Source organism: Penicillium coprophilum (assembly GCF_028826855.1).
Source record: "Penicillium coprophilum strain IBT 35676 chromosome Unknown utg000004l_segment0_segment0, whole genome shotgun sequence".
Taxonomy (NCBI): Eukaryota; Fungi; Ascomycota; class Eurotiomycetes; order Eurotiales; family Aspergillaceae; genus Penicillium; species Penicillium coprophilum.
In genome coordinates, this window is record NW_026622723.1 from 7,456,928 (window position 1) to 7,472,045 (window position 15,118).

Sequence of the window (15,118 nt, forward strand, 5' to 3'; positions counted from 1 at the left end):
AAAGAGAATCTCATAGGAAAATCACATATCCTCACCCTAGAATCCCTGCTGCCGATGCCATTTCTCTTGCCAACCCTTGAACCATGGACTATCATCTAGGGTAGATACTTCCCACTCTTTCGGAACTAACCCATTCTCCTTCTGCTCTTCTGCCCATTCCTTCAACTTGGGAAGCACAACATGCTGCACATGCCAAACACTCTTGTAATCCATGAGATTCTTCTTTCCCTCTGTCAAAACCTTCATCAATAGCTCCGGTACCCCCGGCTCATCACGGAATTCCGCAATTGGAGTAAAAAGTGCCTTGAAATTGAAGACGACCGCGCCGGACAATGGCAAGCGCCTAAGAGTCTGCCAGTCCACGCGCAGATGGCATTGATCAAGGGTCAAATCAGCCTGCTGAGATAGCCGGTGTAGTTCGTGAGGGTCCCCGGGCGGCATGTATAATGGCTGCCCAATTTCCAGGCCCCATGACCCTCGTTGGATTGGCTTTTCAGTCGGCATCTTAGTGAAATATCTGAACCGAAATCTCGCGTCAGCACTTCAACATCCAATCTTCTTGAGGAGAACAATTCAACATACCGATCCATGGAGAACTGCATCTTATCCTTATAATCGGGAATCGACTCGTGGATCTCATGCAGCTGCTTTCCAATCTTCGATGCGACATTCCACCCCAGAGCTGAACAGATCACCGCTGCACGCAGAAAATAGAATCCGGTTTTGTCATCACGAAGCATGATTGCGAAGTCTTCTGGTACGTTATCCAGAAGGATCTCAAGAGGCGGCTTGCTTGTAATGTCCTGCTCGATACCAAGGATCTTGTTCTGTAGCACGCGCTTGTCAACCAGTGTGAAGTACTGTGGGTATCGGGCGCAGATAAATTGCAAGACCATCTCCATCAACTCCTTGCATGCAAGCTCGGAGCCTGGCATGACATCAAGGACTTGCTTGCCGTTCTTGGCGTAGAGTTCTTTACGCTGGACGATGCGGCTCTTGTATGTACTCTCGAGCTCGATCCACCAGTCTGTTTCGAGTTTGCTTAGAGCTGTTGTTGAACAGCGCAAGAGATTAGTTTCACGCCATACTCATTCTGCACTCTATGAGACATACACATGGTCTGGTGATACGCCCACCGGAATGGACGATATGGCCGGGGCAATGCCTTCTCAATATTGAATTCTGGATATGGGGTGGGTAGTGGCACTCCACTTAGAGTCGAATAGTCTGGGAAGTCCCCAAGACATTTGACTTCTGCTACTGATAGTCCCATCGGTGTATACTTGTCGTCCGGGCTGGTGGTATAGTCGGCGCTCATGGGTAGTATATTCCGACGCACTTCATCTTCGTGCACATCGCGGTCGGGCGCAGCATCACAACTAAGATCAGCAAGAGTATGCTTGCGTTGTGGTGGGAGCACATTTTCATAGCTGGATGGGGAAGTCGGTTTTGTTGCGGCTTTCTTCTCCGGAGAGAAAGATCGCGGTGGTGTTCGGGCAATTGAGTGTTTTCGGCCACGCAATGTAACTCTGGCTAAGAGAGACCTGCCAAACGCCCGATTAATGACAGCATACACTCCAGTAGCAGCTAGTAGGATCAATCCAACTCGCCAGAGACTATCCGGGGCTGACAGCAAGTCCATCGCGGCTCAACCCATACGCTTTAGGGCAAGCCAGAGATGGATAGTAATTCAATATAGGGGACTTATATCAGCGCAGTTGCAAGGAATAGGCTTCACAGAAGTAGGTACCAATTCATGGACGGACGGGGGCCAAAGTGAATAAGTACTCTCCGGGCCAACTGTGGGAAAAACATGTCCAGATCTTGGTTAAAGAGGTCAGGAGCGGGGGTGAAATTAACATCCATTCAAGATGAAAAGATGTACGCATCAAATAGCTGCTTTGGTCCCCTGGCTCGATTGTATTTGCCATGTTGGGAGAGGAAATGCCGGTGGTCTATGCTGTTTCTGATGTGTCGACGTCACTAGCGGTCTATTGAACGTGTATGCTTATCATGTCACTCTTTCCAGATATCCTTATCGTATCCATATGTCTTACCTCTGCGTCTATACAAACAAGGCAAGGAGGTACAAGGTGCATGTAGATCAATCAAGTAGGTTTACGACGCCTACTAGTAAAAACAAGAGACGTGTGATTTGTCATTGTTCGGATGTGATGGTTTAGCTGTCAACTCACTCCCTACGTTTTTCAATATCGATAGAACCCAAGAAACAATCTCTTGAATGAATTGATTCAAACAAACAAGAAGAGATAAGGACTGGGAACATGTATACCGAAGAGGAAGCCGTCGCGTTACCCGAAAGGGTAAAAATGTCCCGAGGCTTGGCGGCACATGACTGTTTGATTATGGGGGAAGTACCTGTGGACAGTGCACAGCAGCCACTTGAACAAGACTCACTATAACCCGACGTGTTAGTCTTGTCTTTTATGGTAGCCTCTACCCCTTCTCTGAAGTTATGTTTTGAACGCTAACAATCATACTGGACTTATCAGTCTTCTAGCTCAACAGGACTGACTCGCTCATCCAGTAAATCCAAGTCCTCCAGTTGTGATCGTGGTGGCAGCTTCCAGAGACTGGTACCACAGACACGGTCTTTGGTGAGAAGATCATCGACAAACTGATCCATATATGTAAGCGTGAAAGAGTCGCGCACACGCCGCTTCAGTTTCCGGTAATCGAGAAGTAATGGTTCCAGGGTTTTGTAGACATCGACCGGTTCGAAGGTCAATCGCACATAGAAAGCCGCAAGGGCGCGCAGATATTTGAAGTCGCCTCGATCTTTGACAAGCGCATCATCTGGATTTTCTGCCTCATCGCCACTGCCGGGGTCGGTGAAGTTGAGTAGTTCGAGGATGACGTCTCGGTCAGGGCCGAGCTGGAGGAGCTTGAACGCGAGGCAAAGGAAGGGTGTGGGTTTCTCGGAGACACCATATGTTCCACCAATGCAGGTCAATTCGACTGCACGATCACATAAAGTCGCCGCATTCAAACCGAAACACTGTTCCTTCCAGTAGTATGAATCGGTGATGCGGTCGCGCACAGCTTTCTCAAAGAGTGTGGCTGGGTTGACGCCTCGGACCAGGGGGCCCTTGTAGCCACGGTTATCAAGGAACGTGCTGGCATCGGCACGATGGGCTGCCATTTTGGAGGTGAGGGCAGATGCGGAGGAGCCACGGCATCGAAGACAACTGAAAAAGGACTACGGCAGTTTTTTTGAGACCGTCGCGATAATACGGATTTGGGGGATACCGCCTTTGTCACCGCCTTTGCTCCGGGGTTTAGCTCTGTTCGTACAAAAATGGGTTGTAGATGAGGTCTGTCATCTCACCATATATCACTCTTTCTTTTTTTACATTCCAATTACTAGCAGGAATCTACATACTCGGGTATATTCATCGAGTTTCGCGATGAACAATCTTCAGCTAAAAATAACCGGCTTGGCCAACAAGCTGGAAGTAACACCGCCAAGACCGAGCTTATCGATAGTCGCGTGGACAACGTAAACAACCTGATGTCATGAAACAAAGCTAACAATGAGACCTGTTTGAAGATTAATAGACCAGGGCTATTATATCTTGAACATCCAGGGGGCCATGCATGTCTGAAATTTCAATTTTGTCTAACATATCCTCTCTATTCAACCCATGCAGCCTCCGTTGCGGCCATGGTTCTTTTAACATCCTCCACGGTTTCGGCCATTGTGTCGATGGGAGTAGTCTGCATATTTACCATCTTGTTATTTTTCTCTGGATATGTTTTACAGCAACAATCTGTCAAGAATATTCAGCATGCCTTGAAACCCCAAGAAGCTGCCCAAATGGCCAGACACAGATCGGGCCCCGCATTTCAGAAGCCACTAAAACGAGATCTGTCAGACTCGGATTATGGAGATGATCAAGATACAACAATTGGAACTCAACCCAACTACGGCGCAGCAAAGAACTTTGCCTATCTCCAAATGCTATCCGAACCAGATCCATCAGATATCTGCTCGGCAATCCTCTTCTTCAAGAAACTCTCCACAAATGGGACAGTCGTCCAAGACCGCCTCTTCGTGTACCCAGAGCAATGGGATCGAATGTCAGCTAAAACACTGGGCCCTTCTGCTACAAAAGCGTTATCAATATTACGCGCCGCTAGCGCAAAATATAATATCTGGCTCCTTCCAATCGACATGTCAGCCGCCACAGCTGCAGGCTATACAACAACAAACAGCAAGCTCCTCCACCTGGGTCAGATTCAATTCATGCAGTACGACAGCGTCTTATATGTTCAAACCCCCGGTCTACTATTAGACACAGGCAAACTAGACAATATGCTCTTGGATCGGCCCCTGCCCCTCCGCCACGACAAAAATCGCCCTGAGTCCTATAACAACGAGGCATGGATCCCTATGCCGCTTCGTGCAAATCGTGAAGCAAACCCCCCGCCTGTCTACTTAATCACTGTCAATAACATCGAAAATGGGAATGTTGAGGCACGGACTCATGTTCCCAATGTTGCATTGCCTGGTTTTGGTGGTCTCGTGGTTGGACCTCAGGGAGCTGCTAGCGCGGCGAAATTGGCAGATGCCGAGCAACCTGGCTATGTCTATTTTGACAACGATCGTGATGGACATGTTAAATGGGACAACAATCCCTACTTTGGGACCTGGCGATCTCAGCAAGCTGAAGTTTGCGAGGGATTGAACTTTGATGAAGTCATTCATGACGAGCAATGATCCTGCAGTTTTTTGTTTCTTTGATTTTGTCTTTTTGGTTACGTGACATGCCCCTGTACATGTTGTAAATATGGATGAGAGATGGCGTTGGTGTTTGTGACCTGTATCTACATAGGATATATCTACATGGGACTTGATTTCAGGGTTTTGGCTTATGGCTACATTAATTTGCTGTCAGTTTTGAAGTAACTGTTTCGAGCACTCGCGCATTTGGATTTCAAGTCGTTACATTCGTGAATTATGTGACACTATGGTTCATTATGCTTTTGCATGTCCATCATTCATACATTTCCCTACTGCGGCACGCCGATCTCATAGCCCAAAAGGACTTCAGTGGTATTTCCTTCCCACCCTCGGTTACCGCTGGTGGAGATCATATATCGACACGCATTGTCGATATACAGCTGAGAGATAGTTCCAGTACGATGACCGGGAATAATCAGGAACGGGACTGGCGACTGGCGAGAAGACTGCTCGCCTTGCTCATTTTGCAGATCATACAGACGGAGAATATCGTGAGAGGCACTATATAAGAAAGGTTAGAAAAATAGTTCTGCGTTGCTGGGTAGTCCTTTACTCACCAGACAAGATGACGTCCATTCGGCATAGCCTTGAGTGCTGTCACCGGCCCACTGCCTTGTGGGAATTTGAATGTCCGTTCGGCATTTTTCAACCCCTTGTGGAGACTGTATTCTTCGACAGTGCCATTTCGACGTCCGGCATAGATGTAATTTCCATCAGGGGACCAACAAGCGTTCATACACCATGGAGGAGAATTATATGGGGTGATGCGAGCGACAGGATCAGGCTGTCGCCGGTCCCAAACTTTGATTGTTCCATCGATCGAGGCAGCCAGGAACGTGTTATCAGTTGTCAGACCTTGCTGTTGTTGGGTATTTTCTGAGAATTCCGGGGCTGGTGGAGGTGTCTCAAGATCCTCCGCTTTGGGGATTCCATTGACAAGTGGCTGGACTGGGCCAGTCGGGATGCCTGCTTCGTCTATTTCCATTTTATGAGCCGGCGCATCTGTATGGGTATTTGTTTTCGGCGACAGTGCATCGTGGCTTTCGGTATGCCCATCTGGCTGGGCAGGGATTTCATCGTCAAGTTCTCCTGGTGCATCGGCATCAGGCATAGCACCATTAGCTACAGCTTGGCCAAACTCATCATCCTCATCTACTGCAAATACTCCACCCGATGGCTCACCACCATCTGCAGCTCCGCCATCTGCGTCACCGAACAACGAGTCCGTTCCGCCAAAAAGTGAGTCGGCCGGGGAGCCCGCCTGCGGGTTCTCGACCGGGCCCGTGTCTTCATTGTCGTGGGTGGTATCCATGAAGTTGAAGCTGTCTGTATTAGGGGCAGCATAGTTTGATGAATACGTGCCATTTGTCTGCCGCGGTTCAATTGTGTCCCTGGGGACCGAAAGGCTGGATTCTGGCCGAATCTGCAAAGCAGATATCTGTCCGCCGCTGCCACCAAAAGCTCGTCTAGCTTGGCCGGTATTCAAATCCCAGTCGAAGACACGTTTATCCCAACCCCCGGAGAGCAATGATTCTTCGTCTGATGTGAGATTCAGCGTTGACACTGCCGAGGTATGTTGTCGAAGAAGCGCGATTTCCTTGCCCTCCTCGTGGCGCAAAGTTTGCAGACGAATCACCCCGGATTCTAACCCGGAAAGTAGCCACAATCCTTCGCTATGGCTGGCCAAAGAGTACACCGGCGACAAGTGACTACCATCCATGTTCTCCCAGTATGTCATCAGCACTCCAGCCTTGACCACACTATCCACGAACGGATGCCTTTGCGCCACAGTCAGCATGAGCTTGCTATTTATAGAGTCCGCCCAGTTGAATTTTCGCACGAATCCGTCCGATCCACCGGTAAAAACCCAACGCATATCCGCTGTCGCTGTAATTGCATTGATCGATGTGGCATGCGGTGCAGCGGTGGTTGGAACTACATCGTACGTTCGGGCTGTGAGGCATTCAGGGCGCACACTTGGGTGGTAAATGGAGAAGGGTTCAAATCCGGCATTGTCGCCGTTGCCATTCGTGTCTTGTTGTATACCAGGGCCCTCCGACGCCTGGCTCGCATTCGAGGGGCTATCGGGGTCTTGATCACCATCCCCGTCTTGATCATTTTCATTGTCGCCCTCGCCATCATCGACGTCGCGCATTGTATCGTCCATATCGTTGTCGTTCTCGTTATCGGAGCTCCCGTCCTGGGAGCCTAGGGGGTGATTAGCAAGGTTGGGTGAAGGGACCGCAAACCATTGGCCCGGGCCATTGAACAAAGAATTGTCATACCTCCCATGTCACGGTCCTCCTCTTCCTCCGGTGAACCCATGATTACTGCACGATCTTGTGGCAGTCCGAGTTGTGGGGTAGCTGTCGTTTGCGCGTAGTAATTGAACGAGGGGATTGGGAGACTTTGAACAAAGGGCTCCGGCGCAAACGAAGATAAGGCAAAGGACGGTGATACCGGAAGTCTGCTCCAGCTCCGTAGTACAAGACAGGAGAAAGTCGCGCGTTACGCCGCGGCTTAAAATGAACCGATAGGGATCCGATGCTTGGCGGACCAATGAACATCAAGGACTCTTGAGCTGTATACTAGGACAACATACAATTTAATATCAAATCAACTGCGTCCATTCCAGTAGATCCTCTTATCCTGAGCACCGTATTCACGGCCCAAAAATTGTCGAAAATAGCTGGGATGCATGTTTAAATGTCCCTTAAGCAAAACCTTAGTCATCACACTGTCACGTGCGCGCATCATTCTGATCACCTCCCTTCTCCCTGTCCCTCCTGCATCTTGTATTGAAAATTATGATTCATGGCTTGCTGCGAGAAACAGAAGTCAATCAGGGCCACACTGCCATGTAGGGATTCTATATCAGAAGTCACAGGAAATTCGTCTGGAGAAGTTATGGTTTTCCCGCGTTTGTATGCAGTCTACTTATAAGAATGGAAAAGGAATCTTGAAGATATCTAAGAAGAATATCTGAAAAGAGCGTTGAGAAGACCCGTCAAACACCATAAAGCCGCCTAACCGGCCGTTAACTCTTCTAAATGCAAGAGTTAGTCCTGAGTGAACCTGGTGGCCTAGTTGGTATCGTCGACAATGGGCCATACCTGCTCTAGTCTACTTTACTAGGCCTAATCAGGTTAAAGGTTTTGGGAAGTTAGTCAAATTCAATACTGCCTTGATTTCGGCCAAGATATATTTGATATGCTGTCCCCAAAGCTGTACTTCATGACGTTCCAAAAATAAGTCAGGCTGATAAGGATTCATCTACCATAGCAACTGGGCAGTACTACTATATTTGCTAGGGCGCCCCAAGGTGCAATTGTGCCAAACCGTGCGCCAATAACTCTCAGTGGACTATAAATTGCCCTACAATGATCCACCCACCCTTGAAAACCTTCTTTACTCTCGACTCTTGATCTTGAAATAGCCTTCCGCAGAATTGGAAAGCAAAATGAGCGCCCAAAATGCAGCTCTTGGAACAATGGAAGTTCTCGAAAACATACTTCTTCACCTTGATCTCAAGTATGTCTTGACATCCGCCCAACGTGTGTGCCGCCAATGGCAAGATTTGATTTCCACATCGCCTTCTCTTCAGAAACATCTCTTTTTCGAACCTGACTGGGATCGAGAGGATAGACAACGCAATCCTCTGTTGGCCGAATTTTTCCCTGCATGGTTTCCCGATTTCCCTACGTCCGAGGAACCGCGTAAAGCTCATGAGATCGACATTGGCCCCGATAGCAAAAAGTCCAGCTGGAATCGTATGCTGGTTCAGCAACCCCCTATTCGTGATATAATTTTCTTCACGGTGAGGAGCGGTCGCAGCGGCACATGGCTCGGAGGCCCATACACCAAAACTGAGGAGGACTCCCGGACACACTGGTTCAGCGTAACAGATCCGCTCCGGATGGACGAGTTTATCGACAAAGTTCCCAATGTAGGGGGGGATCTAGGGTTTAGCTTACGCGAAGTAATGGTCTTGTGGGACAATGAAGGTCATCAAATCCCATCTGGGTTTCACGGCTATTCATTCAACAACAAGGAGAGACGATTCCTGCAGGGGTCTCTGGAAGAATGTGGAATGATCTTGTTGGAATACAGATTCGTGCGATGTGGAAAGGGCGTACATGACGGTGGAAACCGGCGGAGAAAATACGGTACTCCTTTTTACGAGCCCTTGCTTGAAGATGCAGAGGACGGAGAGGATGGAGAGGATGGAGAGGATGGAGAGGATGGAGAGGATGGAGAGGATGGAGAGGATGATGCTAACGATACTCAGGGCATTCTCCTTCAATCTGATCAAAGACCCCGTAGCTAGGATTGAACCGCTCCTTTTGAGACTTTTGGCAGGCCTTTACTTGAGGGACCGAGGGGGCTCAGGGTCCTGATCATCGGGTATCTCACGGCTCAAAGTTAAGCCCGTGAGACTGACTTTAACGCAAGTGAATTGTTCCTAAGTTTTCTATGGGCTAGCCATAGCGCTTATGCAGCTTGTTTGCTTTCATCCCTGAGAGACCATGGGAGCCCTCGTATGGGGTCAACCGAAAGCCTATAGCACAGAGACGAAATGTCCCTCTAACTGATAGTGCGGTATTATTTGAACTTTTCTTATTCTTGTGTTGTGAGTTTCTTTCCAGATAGAATGTGACGAGCACTTTGTCAGTTCCATGTAGTATAACGAAATAAAATGACAGACTACCTTCAGCTGTGAAGGACGCGGTGCTGGAATACCCTGTTGTTAGATTAGAGATTGCATAGCTGACATTTCTTAGGACGATCTCTAAGAAGTATGAAAATTACTAATATGGTTTCCAAATCATAAGCGCTCGTTATTATTATGCTCTTCTCCCCCAGAGACCATCAGTAACGTAAAACAGTGTCTGTCTCCTATACAATACTAAAATCAAAAGTGAAATCAAATGGCTCAGCATGGCACTTGTACGGCTCGAACGCAGTAGGCCCGACAGTGGCAGAGCCAAGACCGTTGTTCGCATAATCCAAATGCAAAACGGTCATATCGAGCGGCTTCAGGTCATGTGGATGTGTGGCAACGTCCAAATCCTGAGGCATGTAACGACGGGCAGTGAAGCTGAAGGCCGACTTCTCGCCTTGACCATCGCTGCGGCGGGCATCCAGCGTTACGCCCTTCTCTTTGTTGCCGATTTGCACCCAGCGCAGATCTTCGCGGTTACCATTCTCCTGTGGGTAATCATAGTATGTGAACAGATCATCCACGGAGGACTGATACTCGCCCATGCGACACGCCTGCTTGGAGTCGGGATAGCTCTCTCCAGGACCGCGGCCGAACCAGGAGACCTCGTTGAAGGCCTGCGGAAGGACGGACATGAGACCGATGCGCGGCAACACGGTGGGTGTATTATCGCCAGAGAACTCCCCCTTGACCTGGAGGCGGAGTGGCGCCTTGTCATCAGCCGAGATGGTGTAAACTAGATCCGCCTGCGCGCCCCAATCCCAGACCTTGGGCGCTACCCAAACCTTGTAGTGCACCTTGACATCTCCGTTGTTGGTTTGCTGCCATGTCACGTCACGGACCTGCGTGTGTACTAGATCGACATATGCTGCATCCCACTTGGGCCCGTCACCTGCGTTGGCCTTGTCGTTCTGCGTCTGGGCGCGGTAGAGAGACAGTTCGGGTCCACGCTGGAAGATTTCAGTTCCGTCGACGTTCCATGTGACATTTCCACGTAGGAGATCGAAGCCAAATGTCGAGGTGCCGCTCTGGACCTCGAGACGGGTTTTTTTTGGTTGAGAGAGTTTTATGCCACCATCGACCTTACGAGCAACAGCATTGGAGCGGCGTTGCGAAGGGGACACAGAAGGTCCGGCAAGGTAGGCTTGATCCCAGGCAACAACATGGCCCTTCTTGGCCCAGACCTTGTCTTCATCAAGCAGGAACTCGACAATGATCCATGATTCTTTAGGCAAGTCTGCTTTCTTCAATGGAAGGTCCACCTTGCGGCTTTCGCCTGCTGGAATGGTCGGGAGCTTCAGTTCTTGCGACTCGGTTGTCTTCTTGCCATCCTGCACGAGATGCCACTTGGGGCGCAGTCCTGATAGGTCGATGAAGTCGTAGTGATTTGTGATAACCAGTTGGGTGGAATCCGCGGTCAAATTCATCGTAACGGGTTGGATGTTCTTGGCATACTCACCCATTGATGGCATGGGAGTGTGGTCGGAGAGAACCAGGCCGTCCATGATAAAGTCACCATCGTTGGGCGTGTCGCCGAAGTCCCCGCCGTAAGCATAGTAAGACGCGTTGTCTTCCTTCTTCAGGATGCCGTGGTTATTGAATTCCCACACGAAACCTCCCTGGACAAGGGGCTCGGTTCTGAAGAGTTCGATGTAATCTTTGAGGCCTCCAGGGCCGTTACCCATTGCACTACCCACGTTAGAATGATGATAATAAGCGGGGCAGAGATGCCCTAAGCTCGCGGGAGAGCTGAGATAGTACTTACTGCGCAAACTCGCACAAGATGAACGGCTTGTCAGTGTTGTTGCCAATGAGCTCCCGGATTTCGTCCAGAGATTTGTACATGCGGCTGTACATATCGGCGGTTTCAGCATCATAATCCTGTTCGTAGTGAATAATTCGGCTGGAATCTCTCTGCCGGATCCATTTGGCCATGGCAGCGTGGTTTGTGCCGTAGCCGCACTCGTTTCCAAGCGACCAGATGATAATACCAACATGGTTCTTGTAGCGCTCTACCAACTGGATTGCCCTGTCCAAGTAAGCCTCCTCCCAGTCTGGGTTACTAGAAACCTGCAGGCCGTCGCCGGTGATTTGGAAACCATGACATTCAAGATCGGCTTCGGCAATGATGTAGAAACCAAGCTCATCGGCGACGTCAAAGAAGGAAGGGTGGTGCGGGTAGTGAGATGTTCGAATCGCGTTGATATTGGATCGCTTCATGAAGATCAAGTCCCGTCGCATGTCCTCGTAGGCAACTGTCCGTCCGGTGAGATGATGGTGCTCATGACGGTTGACACCGTACAAGGTGATAGCCTTTCCATTGACATGGAAGTTGGAGCCGCTGATTTCAACGCGACGGAAGCCGGTTTTCTGGCTGATGGTTCGTCCCCCAAATGTCAAAAGGAGGGTGTAAAGATTAGGACTCTCGGCAGACCACAGTTCGAACTCATCCCCACTGATCTTTTTAACATATTTCTCCGATGAAGAGACAGTGGCCTCGTCGACAACCTTTCCACTGGGCGATAGAAGCTTGACTTTCACATCCCCTTTCTCGCCCTGAATGGTAAAGTTTGCTGTCAATGTACCGCTCTTGAACGAGTCATCAACCTCAGGAAACACATCGAAATCGACAATAGACGATTTCGAGAAAGGAATCAGATACACGTCTCTAAAGATACCTGATAGCCACCACATGTCTTGATCCTCGATGTATGATGCATCAGACCATTGATAGACACGAGTTGCAAGGGTGTTCTTCTTCCCAGACGTGGAAAGATAATCAGTGATATCGAATTCGCTGGGATTGCGGCTGCCCTGGCTGTATCCAACCTCCTGACCATTAACCCAGACATGGAAAGCACTGTCCACACCTTCATAGCGTAGTCGGATCTGCTCACCACTCCAGTCCTCAGGCACGGTAAACTCGCGCCAATAGGACCCAGTGGGATTTACGTAGGAGACATTGGGTGGAGTGACGGGGAACGGGTACTCGATATTTGTGTAGTGAGGATGACCGTAGCCGTTGAGCTGCCAGTGACTAGGTACTTCCAACTCATCCCATGAGGAGACATCGGCAGTCGCCCAGTTGGGTGCCTCAAATGGAGATTGGTCATAGTGGAATTTCCAGGTACCGTTGAGACTATGGTATTCGCTCTGTTCTCGGTCGAACGAGAGAGCCGCGTCCTCGGAGCCGTATGAATAGAAGTGGGCGCGAGGGGGCAGAGTATTGTTGTGGATAACATTCAGGTTCGTCCAGTCAGGGAGAAACCCAGGGAATGATACTGCCATGGTTTCTTCTCGTGATGAAAGAAAAGGGTTGATGATGAGCATCAACTTGCACCTCACCGGTTCTTATAAACATCCTCAGGAACATCCCCGCAGGCTTGGTCTCCAATCTCCAGAGCTGTCTACGAGAGCCAAGAGAGCCAAGACTCCAAGGTGACTCTTTTCCACAGCCCAGAAGGTTGAGCTGGTCGGAAAAAGATCACCTCTGACCACTTTGTGAATTAATCAGCACATAATCAAACTACCACGTCGTAGGTTTGCCAATATTACTGCCCAGATGTATATGCAGATCATCACTCTAAAGTCATTCTTCCTCTTCCTTCGACTTCATTAAATTTCAGATATCTCATGAGCACCCGCTAATAATCTGAGGTGCACCTCCCTAATTCTAGCCTTTTCAATTGATGTTTCAACCGCATATACCAACGTACCAACACCGTCCGCACCGGCGTTGGCGATCGACATATTAGAGCAGGCCCCGCCACCCGCTCCACATCGCGGATCACTGCTTGAACAGGCCCTAGTGTACCCCGCGCCAATGGGGCTGGGTACTTGGGATCATTCGATTGGCAAAAAGCGAAAAAAGCGAACAGGAGGACAAGGGCAAAACGGAAGAATCTCACGGGAGTGGCTTGATGGAAACCCGCTTGGTGGTGAGCTCACTACATAATACGTCATGAGATGCGATGTCCCTCCAAAAAGAACCTCGCGATTGCAGGTCCGGTCTACTATATTGTCTCTTCTCGTGATGTTGCAAAGTGAAGTTACAAATTGGAGCCGACAGCCACCGATATGGCAATGTCGCTGGAGATCTTGCGATCGGTTATAGTCTCGGATAATACTACATCATTACACTATTGCATGATATATGATATACAAGATCTCTCGTCTTTATGTTACAGATTGAGGTTACAGAATAGGGAGGTTAGACAACGACCATGAGGCTCGAGCGTCGTGCTAAGCTGGGTGGGGATACCTGAAGTACATCAGAATGCCTAAGGTAATAATTTCCCCTCGTCTTCTTGGTTTTTCAACAGTTTCCGCCATACTCCGCATATCTTCCCTCAGCTGTGAACGTGGAGACAAAGGCGGTCGAATGTGGAGGGTAGCTACGCTGCCGTCGTCAAGAAAGAGGTTTTCCCCCAGAAGACTGCAGTTGAAAGGCCAATAAGATTCAGACATCAATACTGCTACGGGTAATATCCGATGCTCTTCGGAGAAATTGCGGCAAAAGCCCGAGATGGAATTCATTCTTCCGAGATATTTAGTACATAGAGTGGAGTACGCATGGAGTACAACATACGGAGTAGATGGAATTTATTGTTCCATACGCTAGAACCATTATAGCTAAGACCCTCTTCCTTCTATCCGGGATAATACAAGTAAGCCATCCTTATCCCTGTTATCCTCATCCTCCTTGTAGCTGTCATCGTCGTCATCGCCTGCAAGCCCAGAGCTGGTACTTTGATGCCAGTTCCATCCCTGCATTGCGCTTGTTTCCCGCGCTCTGTAGCTGTTTTTGAGACATTCTGATACGCTTGCGGGTAGATGCTACCTGACGGGAACACCCTGAAGGGATCTGACGTGCATTCAGATCACTCTTGGCTTGGCTCAACAAACGGAAGTACATGAGAAGAAGATCTAGCTTTGTCTTCACATATGGGAGAGGATACGAAGAGCACACGCATATAGCAGCGGCTTCTAGTCTATGGCTTGGGTATGGGTCTTGCCGCCCAAAAGCCTGTTATGGTCGCTCAAAATGTGCTCGATTTGGCGGATATTCCGATCGTATCGGGCATTGTGATGTTTATTCAGACTATGGCAGGGTAAGTGATGCTGGAATCTGTCCCAGAAGTGAAACAAAAGGTGAAAGGGATGAATTACTGACATACTCTTGACGGTGCAATCGTCACTACTGTTGCTTAATCTCTCTTCATCAATCACCTAGATCGAAACATCGAAAAGACACATGTCCCCGGTATCGACACGAGTAAAATCATGAGGGGAGGTGTCACGACTCTGACCAAGGGGCTACACGGGCCAGACAAGATCACCATCTTCAACGCCTTCGATAAGGCAATGGTGGATATGTGGTTGTTGCCTCTGGCTTTGTGCTGCATTAGTATCATTGGTGCTCTGCTCGTTGAGCGACGCAAAATACGGGGGCACGAGAAAGAGATTAAGGACGAGTTGGCATTAGCATCCCCATCGGTGGAGGCTTGAGGCTCGGTATAGTACATTGGATGATACTGTTGGACTTGAGATTGGTTTTGAATAGTCATGAATGGTTGTTAGCGAGGCTCGTCTGCATCCCGCACACGCTCTCTATAGGGTATCTTTTGTTTATC

General features: G+C 49.2%; 7 protein-coding genes across 7 annotated transcripts; 3 read left to right on the top strand and 4 right to left on the bottom strand.

Moving 5' to 3' along the window:
• Nucleotides 1-36: 36 nt before the first annotated feature.
• On the bottom strand, nt 37-1,642 carry N7500_007244 (heme-dependent oxidative N-demethylase family protein; the record flags this gene model as incomplete). Its single annotated transcript, XM_056678388.1, has 3 exons — nt 37-517; nt 583-1,048; nt 1,114-1,642. 3 exons carry the CDS (start codon nt 1,640-1,642, stop codon nt 37-39), a joined length of 1,476 nt encoding a protein of 491 aa, XP_056533388.1.
• Nucleotides 1,643-2,509: 867 nt separating this feature from the next.
• N7500_007245 (PRP38 family protein) lies at nt 2,510-3,163 on the bottom strand (the record flags this gene model as incomplete). Its single annotated transcript, XM_056678389.1, has 1 exon — nt 2,510-3,163. The coding sequence occupies one exon, from the start codon at nt 3,161-3,163 to the stop codon at nt 2,510-2,512; it is 654 nt and encodes a 217-aa protein (XP_056533389.1).
• Nucleotides 3,164-3,685: 522 nt separating this feature from the next.
• On the top strand, nt 3,686-4,741 carry N7500_007246 (uncharacterized protein; the record flags this gene model as incomplete). The annotated part of the gene is made up of 1 exon (XM_056678390.1): nt 3,686-4,741. The coding sequence occupies one exon, from the start codon at nt 3,686-3,688 to the stop codon at nt 4,739-4,741; it is 1,056 nt and encodes a 351-aa protein (XP_056533390.1).
• A 293-nt stretch (nt 4,742-5,034) lies between these two features.
• N7500_007247 (WD40 repeat domain-containing protein) lies at nt 5,035-7,090 on the bottom strand (the record flags this gene model as incomplete). The annotated part of the gene is made up of 3 exons (XM_056678391.1): nt 5,035-5,266; nt 5,323-6,973; nt 7,051-7,090. 3 exons carry the CDS (start codon nt 7,088-7,090, stop codon nt 5,035-5,037), a joined length of 1,923 nt encoding a protein of 640 aa, XP_056533391.1.
• Nucleotides 7,091-8,225: 1,135 nt separating this feature from the next.
• Nucleotides 8,226-9,092, top strand: N7500_007248 (F-box protein; the record flags this gene model as incomplete). Its single annotated transcript, XM_056678392.1, has 1 exon — nt 8,226-9,092. One exon carries the CDS (start codon nt 8,226-8,228, stop codon nt 9,090-9,092), a length of 867 nt encoding a protein of 288 aa, XP_056533392.1.
• Nucleotides 9,093-9,661: 569 nt separating this feature from the next.
• On the bottom strand, nt 9,662-12,773 carry N7500_007249 (uncharacterized protein; the record flags this gene model as incomplete). Its single annotated transcript, XM_056678393.1, has 2 exons — nt 9,662-11,174; nt 11,251-12,773. The coding sequence occupies 2 exons, from the start codon at nt 12,771-12,773 to the stop codon at nt 9,662-9,664; spliced, it is 3,036 nt and encodes a 1,011-aa protein (XP_056533393.1).
• A 1,716-nt stretch (nt 12,774-14,489) lies between these two features.
• Nucleotides 14,490-14,993, top strand: N7500_007250 (uncharacterized protein; the record flags this gene model as incomplete). Its single annotated transcript, XM_056678394.1, has 3 exons — nt 14,490-14,596; nt 14,623-14,636; nt 14,719-14,993. The coding sequence occupies 3 exons, from the start codon at nt 14,490-14,492 to the stop codon at nt 14,991-14,993; spliced, it is 396 nt and encodes a 131-aa protein (XP_056533394.1).
• Nucleotides 14,994-15,118: the final 125 nt, after the last annotated feature.